Source organism: Tachyglossus aculeatus, chromosome 11 (genome assembly GCF_015852505.1).
Source record: "Tachyglossus aculeatus isolate mTacAcu1 chromosome 11, mTacAcu1.pri, whole genome shotgun sequence".
Classification (NCBI taxonomy): Eukaryota; Metazoa; Chordata; class Mammalia; order Monotremata; family Tachyglossidae; genus Tachyglossus; species Tachyglossus aculeatus.
The window spans coordinates 40,458,915-40,485,363 of record NC_052076.1 but is presented as its reverse complement, the minus strand read 5'-3'; the positions used below and the strand labels follow the sequence as shown (position 1 = coordinate 40,485,363).

General features: G+C 47.4%; 1 protein-coding gene across 2 annotated transcripts in view; it reads left to right on the top strand.

The window, feature by feature from the left end:
• Positions 1-10,262: 10,262 nt before the first annotated feature.
• Positions 10,263-26,449, top strand: part of MLYCD (malonyl-CoA decarboxylase) — a 97,920-nt gene continuing 81,733 nt past the window's right edge. For both annotated transcript variants that reach the window (XM_038754594.1, XM_038754593.1), the window contains exon 1: positions 10,263-10,771. In XM_038754594.1, the coding sequence (XP_038610522.1) occupies positions 10,280-10,771 (492 nt within the window). In that variant the 5' untranslated portion in view covers positions 10,263-10,279. The remainder of the gene's footprint in view (positions 10,772-26,449) is intronic.

The window sequence follows — 26,449 nt, the reverse complement described above, 5'->3', positions numbered from 1 at the left end:
TAATCCTGATTATGCTTCTCCATGAGTCCTTTCAGGGAGACCAAGAGAGAAAGCGTGGATGACTCAGTGCGGATCATCACCAATATACCAAACTCCAGCACCATGGTAGTCCTGATAATCCTGATTATGCTTCTCCATGAGTCCTTTCAGGGAGAGCAAGAGAGGAAGCGTGGATGACTCAGTGCGGATCATCACCAATATACCAAACTCCAGCACCGTGGTAGTCCTGATAATCCTAATTATGCTTCTCCATGAGTCCTTTCAGGGAGACCAAGAGAGAAAGCGTGGATGACTCAGTGCGGATCATCACCAATATACCAAACTCCAGCACCGTGGTTGTCCTGATAATCCTGATTATGCTTCTCCATGAGTCATTTCAGGGAGACCAAGAGAGAAAGCGTGGATAACTCAGTGCGGATCATCACCAATATACCAAACTCCAGCACCGTGGTAGTCCTGATAATCCTGATTATGCTTCTCCATGAGTCCTTTCAGGGAGACCAAGAGAGAAAGTATGGATGACTCAGTGCGGATCATCACCAATATACCAAACTCCACACCATGGTAGTCCTGGTAATCCTGATTATGCTTCTCCATGAGTCCTTTCAGGGAGACCAAGAGAGAAAGCGTGGATGACTCAGTGCGGATCATCACCAATATACCAAATTCCAGCACCGTGGTAGTCCTGATAATCCTAATTATGCTTCTCCATGAGTCCTTTCAGGGAAACCAAGAGAGAAAGCATGGATGACTCAGTGCGGATCATCACCAATATACCAAACTCCAGCACCGTGGAAGCAGCAGAAGGTCACTTACCTTCTGTGGGCCTCAGTTTCCTCATCTGTAAAATGGGGATGAAATGCCTGTTCTCCCTCCCCATTTGACTGTGAATTCCTTGTGGAACAAAGACTGTCTGACACGATTACCTCGCCTCTACCCCAGTGCTTAGTACAGCGCTTGGCACATAGTAAGCGCTGAACAAATACCGCCATTATTAATACTAACTCAAGTGCATTTTCAGCTGGTGGGAGGAGTACATTTTCCCGCTTAATCACTGGAGTCCGAGCAATCCTCATCCAAAAATGGTGTGTCCTAGTGGATGGAGCACAGGGCTGGGAGTCAGAATCAATCAATCAATCAATCAATCGTATTTATTGAGCACTTACTGTGTGCAGAGCACTGTACTAAGCGCTTGGGAAGTACAAGTTGGCAACATATAGAGACAGTCCCTACCCAACAGTGGGCTCACAGTCTAAAAGGGGGAGAAGGACCTGGGGTTCTGATCCCGGCTCTCCCACTGGGTGACCTTGGGCAAGTCATTTAACTTCTCTGTGACTCAGTTCCCTCATCTGTAAAACGGACGCTGTCCAAGCTGATTAGCACGTATCTACCCCAGCACTTAGAACAATGACTGGGACGTAATAAGTGCTGAACAAATATCAAAAGAAAAAAAGAAAGTCCAGCAGGTAGGAGTGCCTCTTCCCGCTTAACCCCTAGACTCTGAGCAATGCTCATCCCAAATGGTGTGGGGTGACGTGGCTTAGGGTATTTCCATAGATTGGCCAACGCTCTCACTCTTGAGTGAGAGGCCTTCCCAGACTGAGCCCCCTCCTTCCTCTCCCCCTCGTCCCCCTCTCCATCCCCCCCATCTTACCTCCTTCCCTTCCCCACAGCACCTGTATATATGTATATATGTTTGTACATATTTATTACTCTATTTATTTATTTTACTTGTACATATCTATTCTATTTATTTTCTTTTGTTAGTATGTTTGGTTTTGTCTCCCCATTTTAGACTGTGAGCCCACTGTTGGGTAGGGACTGTCTCTATATGTTGCCAATTTGTACTTCCCAAGCGCTTAGTACAGTGCTCTGCACACAGTAAGCGCTCAATAAATACGATTGATGATGATGATGATGATGATTGAGTACAATGTCATTCTCGGCCGCACCGTCTTCAAACACAAGGGCCACAACATGGCTTAGTGGATAGAGCCTGGAGCCGGCGAGTCAGAAGGATCTGGGACTCCCGCTCCCCGACTTGTCCGCTGTGCGACCTCGGGCGAGTCACTTGCTTCAGTTCTCTAGGCCTCAGTTCCCTCATCTGTCGAATGGGGATTAAGATTGGGAGCCCCGTGTGGGAAAGGAACTGGATTTGCTTGTAACCACCCCGGCGCTTGGAAGAGTGCCTTTCACATAGTAAGCGCTTAACAAATACCACAGTCGGGAGTCGCCGCCACTGGTTCTCCCTAGAGCCAGCCAGACCCTCGAGGCCTCCTTTTTTGGGGACGGGACACGTCACCCGGCTTCTATCCCTGCGTCAACCTTTCCTATTTGCAAAGGTGAACAGGAATCCTTTCCCAAACTGGCTGCTCCGAGGGGGACATTGGTCCCCTCTACCACCTCTTCCAAAATGAGGCTGCGAGGAGGGACAGAAACTCCGTTTTGTAGGAGCGCATGTACATATACGCTACTCTGTTAACGATGTGTATATAGCTATAATTTTGTTTCTTCTGATGGTTTTGACACCTGTCTACATAATAATAATAATAATAATAATAATAATAATGAAGCACTTACGATGTGCAAAGTAATAATAATAATAATGATAATGGTGGTATTTGTTAAGCACTTACTATGTGCAAAGCACCGTTCTAAACTCTGGGGGCCTACAAGGTGATCAGGTTGTCCCGCGTGGGGCTCACAGTCTTAATCCCCATTTTACAGATGAGGGAACTGAGGTCCAGAGAAGTGAAGTGACTTACCCAAAGTCACACAGCTGACAATCGGCAGAGCCGGGATTTGAACCCATGACCTCTGACTCCTTAGCCCGGGCTCTTTCCACTGAGCCATGCTGCTTTGCTAAGCGTTGGGGTGGTTACAAGATGATCGGGTTGCCCCACCTGGGGTTCACAGTCTTAATCCCCATTTTACAGATGAGGGAACTGACGCCCAGAGAAGTGAAGTGACTTGCCCAAAGTCACACAGCTGACGAGTGTCAGAGCCGGGATTTGAACCCATGACCTCTGACTCCAAAGCCCGTGCTCTTTCCACCGAGCCACGCTGCTTCTACATGTTTAGATTTGTCATCTGTCTCTCCCTTCTAGACTGTGAGCCCATTGTTGGGTATTCATTCATGCATTCTTTCATTCAATCGTATTTATTGAGCGCTTACTGTGTGCAGAGCACTGTACTAAGCGCTTGGGAAGTACAAGTTGGCAACATATAGAGACGGTCCCTACCCAACAGCAGGCTCACAGTCTAGGGTAGGGACCGTCTCTGTTGCCGATTTGTACTCTCCCAGGCGCTTAGTCCAGTGCTCTGCACACAGTAAGCACTCAATAAATACGGTCTATTTATTTTACTTGTACATATTTACTATTCTATTTATTTTGTTAACGATGTCCATATGCTATAATATGCTCTGCATACAGTAAGCGCTCAATGCCATCTGTCTCCCCCACTCTAGACTGTGAGCCCGTTGTGGGCAGGGATTGTCTCTATTGCTGTATTGTCCTGTCCAAGCGCTTAGTACAGTGCTCTGCACACAGTGGGTGCTCAATAAATACAACTGAATGAATGAGTGAGTGAATGAATGAAGGAGTTTATTCTGATGACAACACCTGTCCACATGTTTTGTTTTGTTGTCCGTCTCCCCCTTCTATCAGTCAATCAATCAATCGGATTTATTGAGTACTTACCGTGTGCAGAGCACTGTACTAAGCGCTTGAGTAGTCCAAGTTGGCAACATATAGAGACTGTCCCTACCCAACAGTGGGCTCACAGTCTAGAAGGGGGAGACAGAGAACAAAACTAGACTGTGAGCCCGCTGCGTGGCTGCGTGAAGCAGTGTGGCTCAGTGGAAAGAGCCCGGGCTTTGGAGTCAGAGGTCATGGGTTCGAATTCCGGCTCTGCCAATTGTCAGCTGTGTGACTTTGGGCGAGTCACTTAACTGCTCTGTGCCTCAGTTACCTCATCTGTAAAATGGGGATGAAGACTGTGAGCCTCCTGTGGGATCTGATCATCTTGTAACCACCCCAGTGCTTAGAACAGTGCTTTGCACATAGTAAGCGCTTAACAAATGCCATCATCATCATCATCATCATCATCATCTGTATATATGTATTTATGTTTGTACGTATTTATTACTCTATTTTACTTGTACATATTTAATCTATTTATTTTATTTGGTTCATATGTTTTGTGGTCTGTCTCCCCCTTCTAGACTGTGAGCCCGCTGTAGGGTAGGGACCGTCTCTATATGTTGCCAACTTGGACTTCCCAAGCGCTTAGTACAGTGCTCTGCAGGCAGTAAGCGCTCAATAAATACGATTGATTGATTGCTTGATTATTTTATTTGGTTTATATGTTTTGTTTTATTTTACTTGTACGTATTTATTCTACTTATTTAATTCTGTTAATATGTTTGGTTTTGTTCTCTGTCTCCCCCTTCTAGACTGTGAGCCCGCTGTAGGGTAGGGACCGTCTCTATATGTTGCCAACTTGGACTTCCCAAGCGCTTAGTACAGTGCTCTGCAGGCAGTAAGCGCTCAATAAATACGATTGATTGATTGCTTGATTATTTTATTTGGTTTATATGTTTTGTTTTATTTTACTTGTACGTATTTATTCTACTTATTTAATTCTGTTAATATGTTTGGTTTTGTTCTCTGTCTCCCCCTTCAAGACTGTGAGCTCGCTGTAGGGTAGGGACCGTCTCTATATGTTGCCAACTTGGACTTCCCAAGCGCTTAGTACAGTGCTCCGCAGGCAGTAAGCGCCCAATAAATACGATTGAATGAATGATTGAATGAATGAATGAATGAAAAGGCTGGGTCCACACCCCCCCCCAGCTTCCTCAGGGCCTTTCCGCCGCCTGACCCCTGGCCACAGTTGGCCGGGCCTCGGCGGCCCCGCCCCCCCGGGGGGCCTCCCGGGCTTCCGATTGGCCGGTCCGCCCGTCCGTCCGCCGGCTCCTCCAATGGCAGCCCGCGCCGCTCGGCCTCGCGGGCAGGTGGCCCCCCCTCGCCCCCCGGCGCTATGCGAGCACTCGGCCTTGGTAATAAATCTGTACAGACATATATACAGGTGCTGTGAGGAGGGGAAAGAGGGGGATTAGTGCAGTGCTCTGCACACATCACCTGGATATATGTATTTATGTTTGTACGTATTTATTACTCTATTTATTTATTTTACTTGTACATATTCTATTTATTTTATTTGGTTTAGATGTTTTGTTGTCTGTCTCCCCCTTCTAGACTGTGAGCCCGCTGTAGGGTAGGGACCGTCTGTATATGTTGCAATCTTGTACTTCCCAAGCGCTTAGTACAGTGCTCCGCAGGCAGTAAGTGCTCAATAAATACGGTTGATTGATAGATTGATTATTTTATTTGGTTTATATGTTTTGTTTTATTTTACTTGTACGTATTTATTCTACTTATTTAATTCTGTTAATATGTTTGGTTTTGTTCTCTGTCTCCCCCTTCTAGACTGTGAGCCCACTGCTGGGTAGGGACCGTCTCTAGATGTTGCCAACTTGTACTTCCCGAGCGGTTAGTACAGTGCTCCGCACACAGTAAGCGCTCAATAAATACGATTGAATGAATGTCTCCCCCTTCTAGACTGTGAGCCCGCTGTAGGGTAGGGACCGTCTCTATATATTGCCAACTTGTACTTCCCAAGCGCTTACTACAGTGCTGTGCAGGCAGTAGCGCTCAATAAATACGATTGAATGAATGAATGAATGATTGAATGAATGAATAGGCTGGGCCCGCTCTCCCCCCCCCTCAGCTTCCTCAGAGCCTTTCCTCCGCCTGACCCCCGGCCACAGTTGGCCTGGCCTCGGCGGCCCCGCCCCCCCGGGGGCCTCCCGGGCTTCCGATTGGCCGGTCCGCCCGTCCGTCCGCCGGCTCCTCCAATGGCAGCCCGCACCGTCCGGCCTCTCGGGCAGGTTCCCCCCCTCGCCCTTTCGCTATACGAGCGCTCGGCCTTGGTAATAAATCTGTACAGACATATATACAGGTGCTGCGAGGAGGGGAAGGAAGGAGGGGGATTAGTGCAGTGCTCTGCACACATCATCCGTATATATGTATTTATGTTTGTACGTATTTATTACTCTATTTATTTTACTTGTACATATTCTATTTGGTTTATATGTTTTGTTGTCTGTCTCCCCCTTCTAGACTGTGAGCCCGCTGTAGGGTAGGGACCGTCTCTATATGTTGCCAACTTGTACTTCCCAAGCGCTTAGTACAGTGCTCTGCAGGCAGTAAGTGCTCAATAAATACGATTGAATGAATGAATGAAAAGGCTGGGTGCGGCTCCTCTGGCCTTTCCTCAGCCTGACCCCTGGCCACAGTTGGCCTGGCCTCGGCGGCCCCGCCCCCCGGGGGCCTCCCGGGCTTCCGACTGGCCGGTCCGCCCGTCCGTCCGCCGGCTCCTCCAATGGCAGCCCGCGCCGCCCGGCCTCAAGGGCAGGGGGCGTTCCCCCCCCCCCCCCCCCGCGCCAGAGGAGGGCTCAGCCTTGGTAATAAATCTGTACAGACGTATATACAGGTGCTGCGAGGAGGGGAAGGAAGGAGGGGGATTAGTGCAGTGCTCTGCACACATCACCTGTATATATGTATTTATGTTTGTACGTATTTATTACTCTATTTTACTTGTACATATTTATTCTATTTGGTTCATATGTTTTGTTGTCTGTCTCCCCCTTCTAGACTGTGAGCCCGCTGTAGGGTAGGGACCGTCTCTATATGTCGCCAACTTGTACTTCCCAAGCGCTCAGTACAGTGCTCCGCAGGCAGTAAGCGCTCAATAAATACGATTGAATGAATGAATGAAATGGCCGGGTCCGGCCCCGCAGGCCTCGAATTCCTCAGCGCGGCTCGTCTGGCCTTTCCTCCGCCTGACCCCTGGCCACAGTTGGCAAGGCCTCGGCGGCCCCGCCCCCTCGGGGGCCTCCCGGGCTTCCGATTGGCCGGTCCGCCCGCCCGTCCGCCGGCTCCTCCAATGGCAGCCCGCGCCGCCCGGCCTCAAGGGCAGGTGCCCCCTCCTCGCCCCCCGGCGCTATGCGAGCTCTCGGCCTTGGTAATAAATCTGTACAGACATATATACAGGTGCTGCGAGGAGGGGAAGGAAGGAGGGGGATTAGTGCAGTGCTCTGCACACATCATCCGTATATATGTATTTATGTTTGTACGTATTTATTACTCTATTTATTTTACTTGTACATATTCTATTTGGTTTATATGTTTTGTTGTCTGTCTCCCCCTTCTAGACTGTGAGCCCGCTGTAGGGTAGGGACCGTCTCTATATGTTGCCAACTTGTACTTCCCAAGCGCTTAGTACAGTGCTCTGCAGGCAGTAAGTGCTCAATAAATACGATTGAATGAATGAATGAAAAGGCTGGGTGCGGCTCCTCTGGCCTTTCCTCAGCCTGACCCCTGGCCACAGTTGGCCTGGCCTCGGCGGCCCCGCCCCCCGGGGGCCTCCCGGGCTTCCGATTGGCCGGTCCGCCCGTCCGTCCGCCGGCTCCTCCAATGGCAGCCCGCGCCGCCCGGCCTCAAGGGCAGGGGGCGTTCCCCCCCCCCCCCCCCCCCCCCCCCCCCCCCGCGCCAGAGGAGGGCTCAGCCTTGGTAATAAATCTGTACAGACGTATATACAGGTGCTGCGAGGAGGGGAAGGAAGGAGGGGGATTAGTGCAGTGCTCTGCACACATCACCTGTATATATGTATTTATGTTTGTACGTATTTATTACTCTATTTTACTTGTACATATTTATTCTATTTGGTTTATATGTTTTGTTGTCTGTCTCCCCCTTCTAGACTGTGAGCCCGCTGTAGGGTAGGGACCGTCTCTATATGTCGCCAACTTGTACTTCCCAAGCGCTCAGTACAGTGCTCCGCAGGCAGTAAGCGCTCAATAAATACGATTGAATGAATGAATGAAATGGCCGGGTCCGGCCCCGCAGGCCTCGAATTCCTCAGCGCGGCTCCTCTGGCCTTTCCTCCGCCTGACCCCTGGTCACAGTTGGCCTGGCCTAGGCGGCCCCGCCCCCCGGGGGGCCTCCCGGGCTTCCGATTGGCCGGTCCGCCCGTCCGTCCCCCGGCTCCTCCAATGGCAGCCCGCGCCAACCGGCCCAGCGGGCAGGTGCCCCCCCCGCCCCCCGGCGCTATGCGAGCGCTCGGCCTTGGTAATAAATCAATCAATCAATCAATCGTATTTATTGAGCGCTTACTATGTTCAGAGCACTGTACTAAGCGCTTGGGAAGTACAAATTGGCATCACATAGAGACAGTCCCTACCCAACAGTGGGCTCACAGTCTAAAAGGGGGAGACAGAGAACAGAACCAAACATACCAACAAAATAAAATAAGTAGGATAGAAATGTACAAGTAAAATAAATAAATAAATAAATAAATAGAGTAATAAATATGTACAACCATATATACATATATACAGGTGCTGTGGGGAAGGGAAGGAGGTAAGACGGGGGGATGGAGAGGGGGACGAGGGGGAGAGGAAAGAAGGGGCTCAGTCTGGGAAGGCCTCCTGGAGGAGGTGAGCTCTCAGCAGGGCCTTGAAGGGAGGAAGAGAGCTAGCTTGGCAGATGGGCAGAGGGAGGGCATTCCAGGCCCGGGGGATGACGTGGGCCGGGGGTCGATGGCGGGACAGGCGAGAGCGAGGTACAGTGAGGAGATTAGTGGTGGAGGAGCGGAGGGTGCGGGCTGGGCAGTAGAAGGAGAGAAGGGAGGTGAGGTAGGAGGGGGCGAGGTGATGGAGAGCCTTGAAGCCCAGGGTGAGGAGTTTCTGCTTGATGCGCAGATTGATCGGTAGCCATTGGAGGTTTTTGAGGAGGGGAGTAATATGTCCAGAGCGTTTCTGGACAAAGATAATCCGGGCAGCAGCATGAAGTATGGATTGAAGTGGAGAGAGGCACGAGGATGGGAGATCAGAGAGAAGGCTAGTGCAGTAGTCCAGACGGGATAGGATGAGAGCTTGAATTAGCAGGGTAGCGGTTTGGATGGAGAGGAAAGGGCGGATCTTGGCAATGTTGCGGAGCTGAGACCGGCAGGTTTTGGTGACGGCTTGGATGTGAGGGGTGAATGAGAGAGCGGAGTCGAGGATGACACCAAGGTTGCGGGCTTGTGAGACGGGAAGGATGGTAGTGCCGTCAACAGAGATGGGAAAGTCACAGACGTATATACAGGTGCTGCGAGGAGGGGAAGGAAAGTGGGGGATTAGTGCAGTGCTCTGCACACATCACCCGTATATATGTATTTATGTTTGTACGTATTTATTACTCTATTTTACTTGTACATATTCTATTTGGTTTATATGTTTTGTTGTCTGTCTCCCCCTTCTAGACTGTGAGCCCGCTGTAGGGTATGGACCGTCTCTATATGTCGCCAACTTGTACTTCCCAAGCGCTCAGTACAGCGCTCCGCAGGCAATAAGCGCTCAATAAATACGATTGAATGAATGAATGAAAAGGCCGGGTCCGGCCCCGCAGGCCTCGAATTCCTCAGCGCGGCTCGTCTGGCCTTTCCTCCGCCTGACCCCTGGTCACAGTTGGCCTGGCGTCGGCGGCCCCGCCCCCCGGGGGGCCTCCCGGGCTTCCGATTGGCCGGTCCGCCCGTCCGTCCGCCGGCTCCTCCAATGGCAGCCCGCGCCGCCCGGCCCCGCGGGCAGGTGCCCCCCCCGCCCCCCGGGGCTGTGCGAGCGCTCGGCCTTGGTAATAAATCTGTGCAGACGTATATACAGGTGCTGCGAGGAGGGGAAGGAAGGAGGGGGATTAGTGCAGTGCTCTGCACACATCACCCGTATATATGTATTTATGTTTGTACGTATTTATTACTCTATTTTACTTGTACATATTCTATTTAGTTTATATGTTTTGTTGTCTGTCTCCCCCTTCTAGACTGTGAGCCCGCTGTAGGGTAGGGACCGTCTCTATATGCGCTTGTTACAGTGCTCCGCAGGCAGTAAGCGCTCAATAAATACGATTGAATGAAAAGGCTGGGTCCGGCCCCGCAGGCCTCGAATTCTTCAGCGCGGCTCGTCTGGCCTTTCCTCCGCCTGAACCCTGGCCACAGTTGGCCTGGCCCCGGCGGCCCCGCCCCCCGGGGGGCCTCCCGGGCTTCCGATTGGCCGGTCCGCCCGTCCGTCCGCCGGCTCCTCCAATGGCAGCCCGCGCCGCCCGGCCCCGCGGGCAGGGGGCGTCCCCCCCAGCCCCCTCCCCGGTCCGCGCGCCTTCGGGCCTGGCTCCCTCCCGGCGCCATGCGAGGGCCGGGCCTCGGCCCGCTGGCGCACCTGGTGTGGGGCGGGCGGTGGGCGCCTTGCGGGGCGATGGAGGAGCTGCTGAGCCGCGCCGTGCCAAGGCGGCCCGTGTACGAGCTGCGCGAGAAGAGCCCGGCCCCGGTCGAGGCCCAGTGCGCCGAGTTCGTGCGCTTCTACGGCGGGCTGCGGGAGCCGGCGCAGCGGGCCGCCCTGCTGGACCGCCTGGCCGGGGCCTTCGGGGTGGACCACGGCGAGGTGGCGGCGCACAGCGCCAACCTGCTCCTGCTCCGCCAGCAGCAGCAGCAGCAGCAGCGGGAGCCCGGGGCCCTGCTGCAGGCCGAGGACCGGCTCCGCTACGCCCTGGTGCCCCGCTACCGCGGCCTCTTCCACCACATCAGCAAGCTGGACGGAGGCCTCCCCTTCCTCGTCAACCTCAGGGCCGACCTGCTCGAGTCCCAGGCCCTGAAAATGGTCGAGGGGCCGCAAGTCAGGGTAAGGCGCCCTCCCGTCGGAGAAGCAGCCCTGGCTTGGGAGGCGGAGGTCACGGGGTCAAATCCCGCCTCCGACGCTTGTCGGCTGTGGGACTTTTTGGGAAAGTCACTCAACTACTCTCTGGGCCCCCGTTACCTCGTTTGGGCAAGTCACTTGACTTTTTTGGGCCTCAGTTACCTCGTCTGGGCAAGTCACTTGACTTTTTTGGGCCTTAGTTACCTCGTCTGGGCAAGTCACCTGACCTTTTTGGGCCTTAGTTACCTCGTCTGGGCAAGTCACTTGACTTTTTTGGGCCTTTGTTATCTCGTGCGGGCAAGTCACTTGACTTTTTTGGGCCTTAGTTACCTCGTCTGGGCAAGTCACCTGACCTTTTTGGGCCTTAGTTACCTCGTCTGGGCAAGTCACTTGACTTTTTTGGGCCTTAGTTACCTCGTCTGGGCAAGTCTGTTGACTTTTTTGGGCCTCAGTTACCTCGTCTGGGCAAGTCACTTGACTTTTTTGGGCCTTAGTTACCTAGTCTGGGCAAGTCACCTGACTTTTTTGGGCCTCAATTACCTCGTCTGGGCAAGTCACTTGGCTTTTTTGGGCCTCAGTTACCTCGTCTGGGCAAGTCACTTGACTTTTTTGGGCCTCGGTTACCTCGTCTGGGCAAGTCACTTGACTTTTTTGGGCCTCAGTTACCTCGTCTGGGCAAGTCACTTGACTTTTTTGGGCCTCAGTTACCTCGTCTGGGCAAGTCACTTGACTTTTTTGGGCCTTAGTTACCTCGTCTGGGCAAGTCACCTGACTTTTTTGGGCCTCAATTATCTCGTTTGGGCAAGTCACTTGACTTTTTTGGGCCTCAGTTACCTCGTCTGGGCAAGTCACTTGACTTCTCTGGGCCTTAGTTACCTCATATGGAACATGGGGATTTAGACGGGGGAACAACCTGATCACCTTGTAGTGGCACAGTGGACGGAGCCCGGACTTTGGAGTCACAGGTCGTGGGGTCAAATCCCATCTCTGCCACTTGTCGGCTGTGTGACTTTGGGAAAGTCACTCAACTACTCTCTGGGCCCCCGTTACCTCGTCTGGGCAAGTCACTTGACTTTTTTGGGCCTCAGTTACCTCGTTTGGGCAAGTCACTTGACTTTTTTGGGCCTCAGTTACCTCACCTGGGCAAGTCACTTGACCTCTTTAGGGCCTTTAGTTACCTCGTCTGGGCAAGTCACTTGACTTTTTTGGGCCTCAGTTACCTCGTCTGGGCAAGTCACTTGACTTTTTTGGGCCTTAGTTACCTCGTCTGGGCAAGTCACTTGACTTTTTTGGGCCTCAGTTACCTCGTCTGGGCAAGTCACTTGACCTTTTTAGGGCCTTAGTTACCTCATCTGGGCAAGTCACTTGACTTTTTTGGGCCTCAGTTACCTCGTCTGGGCAAGTCACTTGACTTTTTTGGGCCTCGGTTACCTCGTCTGGGCAAGTCACTTGACTTTTTTGGGCCTCAGTTACCTCGTCTGGGCAAGTCACTTGACTTTTTTGGGCCTTAGTTACCTCATCTGGGCAAGTCACTTGACTTTTTTGGGCCTCAGTTACCTCGTCTGGGCAAGTCACTTGACTTTTTTGGGCCTCGGTTACCTCGTCTGGGCAAGTCACTTGACTTTTTTGGGCCTCAGTTACCTCGTCTGGGCAAGTCACTTGACTTTTTTGGGCCTTAGTTACCTCGTCTGGGCAAGTCACCTGACTTTTTTGGGCCTCAGTTATCTCGTTTGGGCAAGTCACTTGACTTTTTTGGGCCTCAGTTACCTCGTCTGGGCAAGTCACTTGACCTTTTTGGGGCCTTAATTACCTCATCTGGGCAAGTCACTTGACTTCTCTGGGCCTTAGTTACCTCATATGGAAAATGGGGATATAGACGGGGGAACAACCTGATCACCTTGTAGTGGCACAATGGACGGAGCCCGGACTTTGGAGTCACAGGTCGTGGGGTCAAATCCCATCTCTGCCACTTGTCGGCTGTGTGACTTTGGGAAAGTCACTCAACTACTCTCTGGGCCCCCGTTACCTCGTCTGGGCAAGTCACTTGACTTTTTTGGGCCTCAGTTACCTCGTTTGGGCAAGTCACTTGACTTTTTTGGGCCTCAGTTACCTCACCTGGGCAAGTCACTTGACCTCTTTAGGGCCTTTAGTTACCTCGTCTGGGCAAGTCACTTGACTTTTTTGGGCCTCAGTTACCTCGTCTGGGCAAGTCACTTGACTTTTTTGGGCCTTAGTTACCTCGTCTGGGCAAGTCACTTGACTTTTTTGGGCCTCAGTTACCTCGTCTGGGCAAGTCACTTGACCTTTTTAGGGCCTTAGTTACCTCGTCTGGGCAAGTTACTTGACTTTTTTGGGCCTCAGTTACCTCGTCTGGGCAAGTCACTTGACTTTTTTGGGCCTCAGTTACCTCGTCTGGGCAAGTCACTGGACTTCTCTGGACCTTAGTTACCTCATCTGGAAAATGGGGATTAAGACCGGGGGACAACCTCATCACCTTGTAGTGGCACAGTAGAAAGAGCCCGGATTTTGGAGTCACAGGTCGTGGGGTCAAATCCCGCCTCTGCCAATTGTCAGTTGTGTGACTTTGGGAAAGTCACTTAACTAGTCTTTGGGCCCCCGTTACCTCGCCTGGGCAAGTCACTTGACTTTTCTGGACCTTAGTTACCTCATCTGGAAAATGGGGATTAAGACGTGGGGACAACCTCATCACTTTGCAGTGGCACAGTGGAAGGAGCCCGGACTTTGGAGTCACAGGTTGTGGGTTCAAATCCTGCCTCCGCGAATTGTCAGCTGTGTGACTCTGGGCAAGTCACTTGACTTTTTTGGGCCTTAGTTACCTCGTCTGGGCAAGTCATTTGACTTTTTTGGGCCTTAGTTACCTCGTCTGGGCAAGTCATTTGACTTTTTTGGGCCTTAGTTACCTCGTCTGGGCAAGTCATTTGATTTTTTTGGGCCTTAGTTACCTCGTCTGGGCAAGTCACTTGACTTTTTGGGCCTTAGTTACCTCGTCTGGGCAAGTCACTTGACTTCTCTGGACCTTAGTTACCTCCTCTGGAAAATGGGGATTAAGACGGGGGGACAACCTCATCACTTTGCAGTGGCACAGCGGAAGGAGCCTGGACTTTGGAGTCGCAGGTCGTGGGGTCAAATCCCGCCTCTGCCACGTCGGCTGTGTGACTGTGGGCAAGTCACTTAACTAGCTTTTCCTCCCTTCACTAGCTCTGTTCCTCCCTTCAAAGCCCTACTGAGAGCTCACCTCCTCCAGGAGGCCTTCCCAGACTGAGCCCCCTCTTTCCTCTCCCCCTCCCCTGCCTTACCTCCTTCCCCTCCCCACAGCACCTGTACATATGTATATATGTTTGTACATATTTATTACTCTATTCATTTATTTTACTTGTACATATTTATTCTATTTATTTTATTTGGTTCATATGTTTTGTTTTGTTGTCTGTCTCCCCCTTCTAGACTGTGAGCCCACTGTTGGGTAGGGACAGTCTCTATATGTTGCAGACTTGTACTTCCCAAGTGCTTAGTACAGTGCTCTGCACCCAATAAGCGCAAAATAAATACGATTGAATGAATGAATGAATAGTCTCTGGGCCTCACTTACCTCGTCTGGAAAATGGAGATTAGGACTTTGGGACAACCTGATCACCTTGTAGTGGTGCAGTGGAAGGAGCAATGGGCTTTGGAGTCAGAGGTCATGGGTTCGAATCCCACCTCCGCCAATCGTCAGCTATGTGACTCTGGGTGAGTCACTTAACTTCTCTGTGCCTGTTACCTCATCCGGAAAATGGGGGTTAAGACTGTGAACCCCCCGGGGGATAACCCTATCACCTTGTAACCTCCACAGTGCTTAGAACAATGCTTTGCACATAGTAAGCGCTTAATAAATGCCATCATTATTATTATTATTGTAATCTCCCTAGCACTTAGAACAGTGCTTTGCACAGAGTAAGTGGTTAATAAATGTTAGCATTAATTAATAATCCCACCCCCTCCATGCCTCTGCTGGGTGACCTCGGGCAAGCCCCTTCACTTCACTTCCTTGGGCCTCATCTGGAAAATGGGGATTAAGACTGCGAGTCCCCCGTGGGACAACCTGATCACCTTGTAACCTCCCTAGTGCTTAGAACAGTGCTTTGCACATAGTAAATGCTTAATAAATGCTATCATTAATTAATAATTCCGCCCCCTCCACGCCTCTGCTGGGTGACCTCGGGGGAGCCCCTTCACTTCACTTCCTCGGGCCTCAGTCTCCTCACCTGTAAAACGGGGGCATTGAGACTGTGATCCCCATCGGCACATTACTATGTGCTTAACAAATACCACCATAATAATAATAATAATAATTATGTGGGACGGGGACGGTGCCCAACCTTATTAGCTTCTATCCACCCCAGCGCCTAGAACAGCACTATCTGTTGCTGATTTGTACTTCCCAAGTGCTTAGTCCAGTGCTCTGCACACAGTAGCGCTCAATAAAGACAATTGAATGAACAGTTCTAGACTGTGAGCCTGTTTGTTGGGTAGGGATCGTCTCTGTTGCCGACTTGTACTTCCCAAGTGCTTAGTAGAGTGCTCTGCACACAGTAAGTGCTCAATAAATACGATTGAATAAATGAATTAATGAACAGTGCCGGACCCACTTAACAAATACCGTCGTCATTATTATTATTATTATTATAGAACAATGGTAAAAGCTGCCTGGCCCCCTTGCCGTGCCCGAGGTACTGTCAGCCCGGGTAGTGATTCCCCTGCCTCCCTTCCAGGCGAAATTATCACCTTGACCCACTAGGCCTGAGAATGTGTGTGTGTGTCTGTGTCCCCTCCTGCCCCTGGAGTCATCACCAACGTCACCATCGTGTGCTTACTATGTGCTAAGCGCTGTCCTGGATAACAGGATCATCAGGTCGGACCCAGTTCTTGTACCCCGCTCCCAGTCTAGGGGAGAGGGAAAGCAAGTGCCGTGCTCCCACGTACAAATGAGGAAACAGAGGCCCAGAGAACTTAGGTGACTTGTAATGATAATAATTGAGGTATTTGTTAAGCGCCTACTTTGGCCCTGGCACTGTTCTAAGCGCTGGGGTAGATAGAAGATAATCAGGTTGGACAGTCTCGTGTCCCACATGGGGCTCACATTCTTGATCCCCATTTTACAGATGAGGGGACTGAGGCCCAAAGAAGTGATTTACCCAAGATCTCACCGCAGACAAGTGGTGGAGCCGGAATTAGAACCCAAGACCTTATTTATTTTCTATTTATTTTATTTTGTTAATATGTTTTGTTCTCTGTCTCCCCCTTCTAGACTGTGAGCCCACTGTTGGGTAGGGACCGTCTATATATGTTGCCAGCCTGTACTTCCCAAGTGCTTAGTACAGTGCTCTTAGTAAGTGCTCAATAAATACAATTGAATGAATGAATGACCTTCTGACACCCAGATCTGTGCTCTATCCATAATGCCATGCTGCTTCATCACACAGCAAGGAACCAGGATTGGAACCCAGGTCTCCTGACTCCCAGCCACTACCCCACGCTACTTCCTTCGAATGACATCCATTTGTTTTGATGTGTCCCTGATGTTTCATTTTTTATCCAGGGCCCTAGTAACCTGATGTTATGTGCTAATCCTCCAGCCTCTTCAATTTTCTCCGTATAAGTTTGAAAGAGCGTGCTGATGGCATTGACGACCAGCATCTCTCTTCTCCCCACCTTAGTTACAGTCCCCACCCTTTGCAACACAGAGTTTGTGTGTGTGTTTGTGTAGATAAGTTATCTGTTCTGACCACTGCATTTTAGCACAATCGATCATCCACTTACCTTGACAGTTTACAATATATTACCTATGAACTCATATGAATCCAAAGCATCCTGTAATAACCCTTGTCTCTGGCCCATCCCTGCCCCCCCGAATTGGGCTGTCAGCCCTAGAGTATTGCCAAGTAACCAAAGTGTTTTGTAGAAATCCTGAGAGTTATTGTTGTGAACGAAGCAAGATCTCAAGACGATTTACCACAGTATAATTAAGAGTTCTCTGAAATTTTGTAACCTTTTAGAGCAGTATAACCCATTTCCTTCCTTTCCTGGTTTCAGTTCTTGAGGGTCCAACTGGGTCCTGTACCTTGTGCCAAGAAAACGTTAAATCCATTTTAAAATACGTTTATACATTTATAAACCTCCCATCCGTGTGGCTGAGCCTAAAACACTGCATTATTTTTTAGTTTACTGAGTTTGTTCAGTTGCACTTTGCCCGACAATTTTTTTTTTCAGTTACGTTGCTACATACCTCCTAGTACCACGTGAAGATATTTGTAATGCAAGTAGCCTGTGTGAATGACACAATATTTATAGCTTTCTTTGGCTTCCACAGAGTCCTCCTCCAGGATTTTAATCCTTTAAAAATTAAGTGTTTTCAAGACTGGGTTAAGAAGTCGTCGTTCACTGATTTGGTAATACTGACGGTTTGATTTCTGAAACTTGGAGCTTCTAGTTTAGGATCTCCAGCTTTAATTGGGCTTCCCTAGAACCCAAAGAATCAACTGCCAGAATCAACCCCTTCTCTTCAGTTGTTATATGTTGCATCTTACTCTGCGGGTTGCTTTGGAAGAACTTTAATCCTGAACCGATCAACTCCTGACTCTCTTAGTTTGCCCTGAGGAAATGGTCATAAAAAGAGCTTTCATTTTAGAATTCTTGATTTGATTTATGATAACCAGTTGAAGCTTCCCAAATGGAAAGATCACAGGGTTTTCCTAAGGGAGAGCCTTGTGAGCACTTCGAAGTATGCCAGTTCTGCTATAGCATGTGGCTATTGAGGGAATTAGGGGGCATTCTTCTGAAAATGCAATCCCGGGTGGGCTCCACGTGCCATGTTAGCATAGTAAGCGCTTAGTACAGTGCTCTGTACATAGTAAGTGCTCAATAAATACGATTGATGATGTTAGCTGAAGAACCTTCTTGATCCTGAACGGGTAAGTACCAAAGCGAAAGTTTTCTCTATAGTGACTTTTGGTAGACTGCAGCCCTGGAGATAGAGGGATTGTCTCTGTCTGTTGCCAAATTGTACTTTCCAAGCGCTTAGTACAGTGCTCTGCACATAGTAAGCGCTCAATAAATACGATTGATGATCTTAGGAAAACAGTGGCACAGATTTGATATGGGACAAATAAACGACTTAGTTGCAAGTTCTTAATTTAGTCCCTTCCCCCCCGACGGTGTTTTGCACAGTTTTCCAAATGTGTCAATTATCAATCATCGATAAATTTATTAAGGACTTATTTGCAGATCACTGTACTAAGTGCTTGGAAGAATCCAGAGCATCACAGCTGGTAGACGTATTTCCTGCCTGCAAGGAGCTTACAGTCTAGAGGGGGAGACAGGCATTAGAATAAATTACAGATATATGCATAAATGTCTACTTGTTTTGTTGTCTGTCTCCCCCTTCTAGACTGTGATCCCATTGTTGGGTAGGGACCATCTCTATATGTTGTCAATTTGTACTTCTCAAGAGCTTAGTGCAGTGCTGTGCACACAGTAAGCGCTCAATAAATACTATTGAATGAATGAATGAATGCAGTGGGACTGAAGGTGGGGTGAATATCAAGTACTTAGAGTGGCTCAGTGGAAAGAGCATGGGCTTTGGAGTCAGAGGTCATGGGTTCAAATCATGACTCCGCCACTTGTCAGCTGTGTGACTTTGAGCAAGTTACTTAACTTCTCTGTGCCTGTTACCTCATCTGTAAAATGGGGATTAAGACTGTGAGCTCCACGTGGGACAACCTGTTCACCTTGTAACCTCCCCAGTGCTTAGAACAGTGCTTTGCACAAAGTAAGCGCTTAATAAATGCTACAAAAAAAAAGTACTTAAAGGGTGCAGACTCAAGTACACAGGTGACCGAGAAGGGGAACTGAGGACCTAATAAGGGAAGGGTCTCTGTTTGTTTTAAAAGACCTGATGCTGAGTCCACAGAGTTCACCACTAGCTGTGTCAGTTTGGATTGGTTTACAGCAAGTAAATTTCAGAGCTATCCTCTGGAAAGCAAATTCACCCAGGGCATAGGAAAGGGGCCTGATCAGGCCTGGGGGGAAGGAAAATCAAGGAGTTGAAGGGCAAAATGAAGTTGCGGCTCTCCATGGCATCGCAGGTGAGGAGGATTTATTTTGAAAAAAATGTTAAAGATCCAACACAACTTGATGTGCCTCACACCGTAGATCACAAGCTCCTACTTTTGGAATTTGAGGTGGGATGATAGGCTTGCCTGTTCCTTAGGTGGATGCGAAGTTAATTACCACCAAAATGAATGAACAGGCCTTCTGAATCTGGCTGCTCTACCTGCACAGCTTTACCACATTTGATTGCAAGCTGCACTAGAGTGTAAGTTCCTTGAGGGCAGGGATCATGTCTACTAAATGTATTGTACTTTCCCAAGTGCTTAGTACAGAGCTCAATAAAAATTGACTGATGGATTTGTTGCAAAATACTTATCTTACCTATCCTATAACTAATTTCTTTTCTTAGCCCTAGGAGCTGTTTCTTTCCTAACTCCTGGGGTTATGCCTCCTGATTTCCACCCCCTTTGCTTTCCACCTTCGTCTGCTTTAAATTTTGTTTTGCGTTATAATTTACGAGATCTCTATACAAACTAAATTTAAAGACTCTTAATGTTTCTCCAGAGAACCACAATTCTTTTAACTAGGATTTGACACTGTCCCTTGTGTAGAGTGGAAGGTGTGTATGTTCCAGCCCCTTCCGATTTGTTGAATTTGACTTCAGATCAAGTTCCAGATTTCAGCTTGTTTTTGGAAATAGTCAAGCTTGTTGTGGAATGTGAACAGAAGTCATTTTTTTAATCTATTAGTGTTAAACAGCATTCTGAGAAATTATGACAAGGTTAAGACTTTTATCAAAACCTGAGTGAGAAAATAAGATAAATGTCTTTTTCCTTTGAAAGTTATTTACCTTTAGTTACTGATTTGCTGTCCAAATAGTAATTGAAGTGAATGGTTATAAATAGAGAGTGATAAAGTTGTCACCTGATGAGTCTTGAGCCATCAGCTGTTTTAGCGGGTAAAGTAGGGATGCAGTCAGTAGTAGCAAAGTCAGGCTTGAGATGAAATTATAAAGCACATGTCTAAGCCCATCCTTCTGTGCTGTGCACACAGTAAGCACTCAATACCAGTGATTGATGGACATGTGAAAAGGAACAAAACACATAAAACACACACATTTATTAATCCAGGAAATATGAGAAAACGATGCCTCCACCCCACCACGTTTACTTTAATCTTTTTGTAAGTGATCTGAGTTGATGGTTTCTTACTAAGACTTGTAGGAGTTCAGTTCTTCCAATAAATGTTTATTCTCATAATCTTTCCGATTGGTATCTGATACTCATGTGGTTCAAGCACTTCTATATTCTGCTTCACCCTTTCCTTTCAACATCTTGACCATTTGAATAACAAAATTTCTTTGTAAAATGGTATTTTGTTAAGCATTTACTGGGTGCCAGGCAGTGTACTAAGCGCCGGGGTAGATACATGATTAATTAGGTTGGACACAATCCCCATCCCACATGGGCTCACAGTCTTAATTCCCCCCTTAACGATGAGGTAACTGAGGCACAGAGAAGTTAAGTGACTTGCCTGAGGTCACATAGCCCAGGCCCCTGCTCTATCCACTCAGCCACTTTTTTTTCCTTTGCCAGAACTGAATCGTCTTATCAATGTATTGTTTCGCTTGATACTGAGTTACCTTGTTCAGGGAAGTTCCAAATCACAGAACTCATTAAAGATATCGGTGATCTAAGAGTTCAAAAGTCTCACTGTGACTTTTGTTATCAATGGCTGGGTTCCCCTCCAACTACTTTTCTCAGATTATGATTGACAACCATACCTCAAGCAAGGCGTTTCGGTGCCTCAACAGCCTACTTATGCTTCTCCTTTCCAGTGGAAAGCCCATAATTGGCATTACTAATTCAGTGAGTTTTAGCATCTTAATTGAAAATTGGCGAGCTGTCCCGTGATTTGTTTTTTAACCTAGAAGCCAATGGCAGGAGCCTTTGGGAAATATCTGAGGTTAATTCTTGTCTCCTGTAATAATCAGTTATGGGGCACGATCACAGAACTATGTTCCTCAACAATCTAAAATTCTGTCTTCTGAGGTCGAATCATGTGGAAAGAATGCAAAATTTGGAATAATGCTTGAGGCCTCTCTGGCACCATATATTCTGTCTTGTCAGTTTTAGTCCCTTAGAAAATGCACTCAAGAAGAGTTTTTTGAATAAAAAAAAATGACTGGTGAAATTAGAGAAAGAAGGATAATATGGTCAGCATTTCTAAAACCGATGTCACATGGTTTGTTAGATCATTAATGGGCAAAGGTAAAAAGAGGTAAAATGGATTGTTCCAACAGATCAATCGATCACATTTACTGAGCGCTTACCGAATGCTGATCACTATACTGAGTGCTTGGAAAGACACATTCCCTGCCCACAGTGAGCATGCTAGGTTTACTCCGGTATTTGTCTTCCGTAAAGTAGTGCAATATTACTTTTCTTTCACATTAAACTAAGTTTGAAGAATAGCAATTTAAAAGGCTATAAATTCATTTTCTGCAGGTGTGATTGTTGTTTGTGCATTCATTCATTCAGTCGTATTTGAGTGCTTACTGTGTGCAGAGCCCTGTACTAAGCGCTTGGAAAGTAATTCAGCAGTAGAGACGGTCCTTGCCTACACCGGGCTTACCGTCCAGAAGGGGGGAGACAGGCATCAAAACAAGTAAACAGACATCAGTATAAATAAATAGAATTATAGATAGTGGAAAGAGCACGGGCTTGGGAGTCCGAGGACATGGGTTCTAATCCCGGCTCCGCCACTTGTCTGCTGTGTGACCTTGGACAAGCCGTTTAACTTCTCTGTGCCTGTTACCTCATCTGTAAAATGGGGATTAAAACTGAGCCCCAGGTGGGACAACCTGATTACCTTGTATCTACCTCAGCGCTTAGAACAGTGCTCAGCACGTAGTAAGCACTTAACAAATACCATAATGATAATACATATATAAGTAAGTGCTATGGGGTGTGGGGTGGGGGGAAGAGCAAAGGGAGTGAGTCAAGGTGACGTGGAAGGGAGGGGGAACTGAGGAAAAGGTGGGGCTTAGTCTAGGAAGGCCTCTTAGAGGAGGTGATTCTTCAGTAGGACTTTGAAAAGGGAAAGAAGGCTTTGAAGGAGGAAAGCGGAGGGAAGAGGATTTTTGTTGTTTGCTCGGGATCTAAAGCCCAGAGTTTTAATAGTCCAGAAATTAAGATTTCATCCTAAAAAAATCAAATTATCAATGTGTGGTTATTAATTATTATGGAGCTGTGGGTATAAGGGACCTTGTTAGTGTGTTGTCAGTTAGGAAATGCTGTTGAAGTGCCCACTCAAGGATTAAGGTTGTTCCTCTGAAAAATGTTTCTTAGACACAAATTTCACCCCTAAATTTACCCATCAGAATGGTTGGTTCTCAAATTTGTCTTATAAACATGAGAGTCGAGTGAGAAGATTTTGAAGCAAAATTCAGAGTTTAAAAAAAAATCTGTGAATCAAGTAAAGCTTTTCCACAATCGAGCCTTTCTGCCCATAGTTTGCTATGCAGTAGTTTGGTTGATAGCTGCGTATAAGAGTCAGGGAAGAAATTGGAATCACTTGAAAACAATTCCATTCTTGACCTTGAAAAATAAAGTAATAATGTTCTTATGGCAGCCCCTGTCTTAAATGATGGTGATAGTAGTACACCTGAACCCTAGTTTGGAGGTTTTGCCAACAAAAGTCAGAACAGTAATTATTTCCCTAATGTAGTTCGTGATTAAATACTACATTGCAAACATTGTGTGCGCCCAAAGTTATATCTGGGCCACTGTATACTGATGTTTAATGACCATTGGTTGATGATCAGAGAAGCAGCGTGACTCAGTGGAAGGAGCACAGGCTTGGGAGTCAGAGGTCATGGGTTCTAATCCCCGCTCCGCCACTTGTCTGCTGTGTGACCTTAACTTCTCTGTGCCTCAGTTCTCTCATCTGTAAAATGGGCATTAAGACTGTGCGCCCCATGCAACCTTGATTACCTTGTATCTCCCCCCCCCAGCGCTTAGAACAGTGCTTGACTTAACAAATACCAACATTATTATTATCATGAAAACAGAACTCCTCACTTGTCTGCGTAATAAGTAAATTGTAATAAATAAAAACATTTTCAAATCGGTTTATCCTGTTAGGTGAGTTTTTGAAATGCACGGAACAGTTACTGTTTCTGTCCCTGACTCTGGATATAATATAGAATCTATTTCCATGATGGCACTCTGTCTAGTTAGAGCAACAAAATTAATGCGTGCATTACCGTGTCCCATTTCAAAGTACGAAATTCATCAAAGTGTGGTAACGGGAGCCATATTTTGAAGCACCTGAACTACCTGCCCTGATCTGTAATTCATAACACTGATAAACTGCTTTCTTGCTGCATAATTTTCTGCCCAGATTTGGACTGCAAGGGCCATACCTTTGCATAACATTACCCAGTGAAAACGAGTAGAACAATACCCTCGTTTGCTGAAGGAAGAAGGGCTGAATGAAAATGTTGAATAGTGGTATATGTAGATATTGATGAGCTTTGTAAGGAGACAAAAATACCCAGCAAATCTGCAGACATTTAGATTCAGGGTTAGTTTTGTAAGGGTAAACAGCAAGATCAAGACCAGTGGCCCAGAGAAATTGACGAGAGACTTCACTGGCTAGTTGCTAAGAAACAGTAAATGTCTTCTTGGTGGATTTAAAGAAGATGATAGATAATCTTGACCTAGGTGCAACGCTCTTCAGGCATATCTACCAGCAAAAGTTCAGCTGAATTCTCTACCGTAAGAGAGCCGGGCGTATTTCCTACACCAAGTGCATAAAAATAGGTGACCTTTATGGTCCACTTTCCCATCTAATGCATGCATCTGATAAATCTTCAAGCACTAATATGCCCTAGAGATCTTCTTCACAAAAGGCCCTTTAGCCTTGAACTTGAAGCTTTCAGCATATTTTTCATCAAAACCGTAGGCACTCGGTCTGCTAGACTATGCTAGAATTTATATTGTAGGGCTTGGATAGAAGGCGATGCCCAACTTGGGAAACTTTTGTCCAACAGCGTGCATCTGTGAATGCTGGAAAGAAGCAACTGTGGGGCCTGCACATGGTGTTGAACACAGGGTATAAAAAAAAAAAACGAGTTTTCCTTCACCCGGGCGGGTGATTTGCGAGAAAGCAACCCCTACATTCTAGGAGACCAGGTTTTAAGCCCTGTGTTCAGTGAAGAAATATTATTTCTTAAAATGATCCTGACATTAATTTAACAATAATTACCTGAAAGGTCAGGCAAGTAGCACCCAAACAGCTTTAGGGACGGCCCCGAAAATGTCTATCAGGTTGATTTGGCTACCTGAATAGAGTACTTTAATTTTCCGACAGTTTAATTTGATGTTATGATAGGTCTTTTAAATGGGGAAGTAAGCAATATGTGCAGCATATCTGGCTTTCACTGAGATCTTTGATCAGTTAATCAGTGGTATTCAGCTTTTCTTGGCATTGTCTTAAGCGCTTAGTACAGTGCTCTGCACATAGTAAGCGCTCAATAAATGTGGCTGATGATGATGATTGTCTTCAACAATATGGGAAGGTATAGTCTGATTTCCAGATGGCCCCACTGCAGGTCTTCACTTTTGGGGTCTGTGCACATTTGGTTAATTTTTTATTATTTGGCTGGAGTGGAATATGCTGTTGGGTGACGTTCTTCCAGGCCTTCTGGTGGCATCGGTGCCCTGTCTCTCCCCAAGCCCCGGCCCTCTCTGTCTCCCGCTAGCTACCTACTCTCCCGTCCCTCCCCCCCCCCCCATCCTGATGGGAATGCTCTCCCACTGCTCCGGTTAAAGAACATTTTTGGATTGGTGGGATCCGGCCATATTGTGTTTTTTGGTTTGTGGCTCTTCAGTTCATGCAGCTTGGCTATGCGGGGTCTAGGTCATAGTACCCTTAGATGGTGACCCAACTGACCAGAAGCTTTCATCCAAAGAAGAGAACTCGACGGTTCAAGGTTGCTAAGGGAGGCAGCTCCTCAAGAACTTCCAGTGGTTACCTCGGCACCCCCATGTCCAACAGAAACTCCTTACCATTGGCTTTAAAGCACTCAAACACCTCACCTCCTCCTCCTACGACCCAGCCCACACAGTTTGCTCCTTTAGTGCTGACCTTTTCACTATACCTTGATCTTGTCTATCTCATTGCCGACCTCTTGCCAAACTTCCTGCCTCTGGCCTGGAATGCCCTCTCTCTTCATATCCAGCAGTCAATTAAGCCTTACTGAAGGCACATCTCCAAGAGGCCTTTCCTGACTAGGCTCTCTTTTCCTTTTCAATTCTCTGCTGCGTTGCCCTGACTTGCCCCCTTTATTCATTCCCCACCAGCCCCACAGCACTTATGTACATATCTGTAATATATTTATTTATATTAATGTCTGTCTCCCCTTCTAGACTATAAGCTTGTTACGGGCAGGGGATGTGTCTGTTATATTGTACTCTTCCAAGTGTTGATCACAGTGCTCTGCACATACTAAGTGCTTGAGAAGCAGCGTGGCTCAATGGAAAACAGCACGGGCTTTGGAGTCAGAGGTCATGGGTTCAAATCCCGGCTCCGCCATTATCAGCTGTGTGACTTTGGGCAAGTCATTTGACTTCTCTGTGCCTCAGTTCCCTCACCTGTAAAATGGGGATTAAGACTGTGAGCCCCCCATGGGACAACCTGATCACCTTGTAACCTCCCCAGCACTTAGAACAGTGCTTTGCATATAGTAAGCACTTAATAAATGCCATCATTATTATTATTATTAATAAATATAATTGACTAACTTACTATATTTAACTGGCTGTGTTTTTAGTTCCTTCATTTTTCAAGGAATTGTTATTTATGGAATGATGTATCCTGTAAATGTAAGGCCCTAAATGATCATTAATGTCAGTCATTCAATCAAAAGAATATGTGGAATACCTCCTGTGTGCAAAGCATTGTGCTAAGAAGTCGGGAGGCTTCAGTAGAAAACAGCTTCTGTTAAAGATATGCTCTTTGTTAACAAAACAAAGTTTCTCTTGAGCAGTATCAAAATTCAAATAGGTTATTCCTGCACCTACGTAGAAAGATATAAGACCCAAAGGAAAGAAGTTAATTGAAGGAGAGCCACTTCTGACTTCTCTACTGAAGTCCCCCAATTATCATCATCATCATCATCATCATCATCAATCGTATTTATTGAGCGCTTACTGTGTGCAGAGCACTGTTCTAAGGGCTTGGGAAGTACAAGTTGGCAACATATGGAGACAGTCCCTACCCAACAGTGGGCTCACAGTCTAAAAGGGGGAGACAGAGAACAAAACCAAACATACCAACAAAATAAAATAAATAGAATAGATATGTACAGGCAAACTAAATAAATAGAGTAATAAATATGTACAAACATCTATACATGTATAAGGATAGCCCTCAGATGTGATCAGAAGAAATTCTAGTTGCTCAGGCAGGAGATTGTTTTTTATTTATTTGCCAGTCTTAGAATCTTCCATTAAAAACAGTTCCTACAAAGTCATATAAAAATGTACT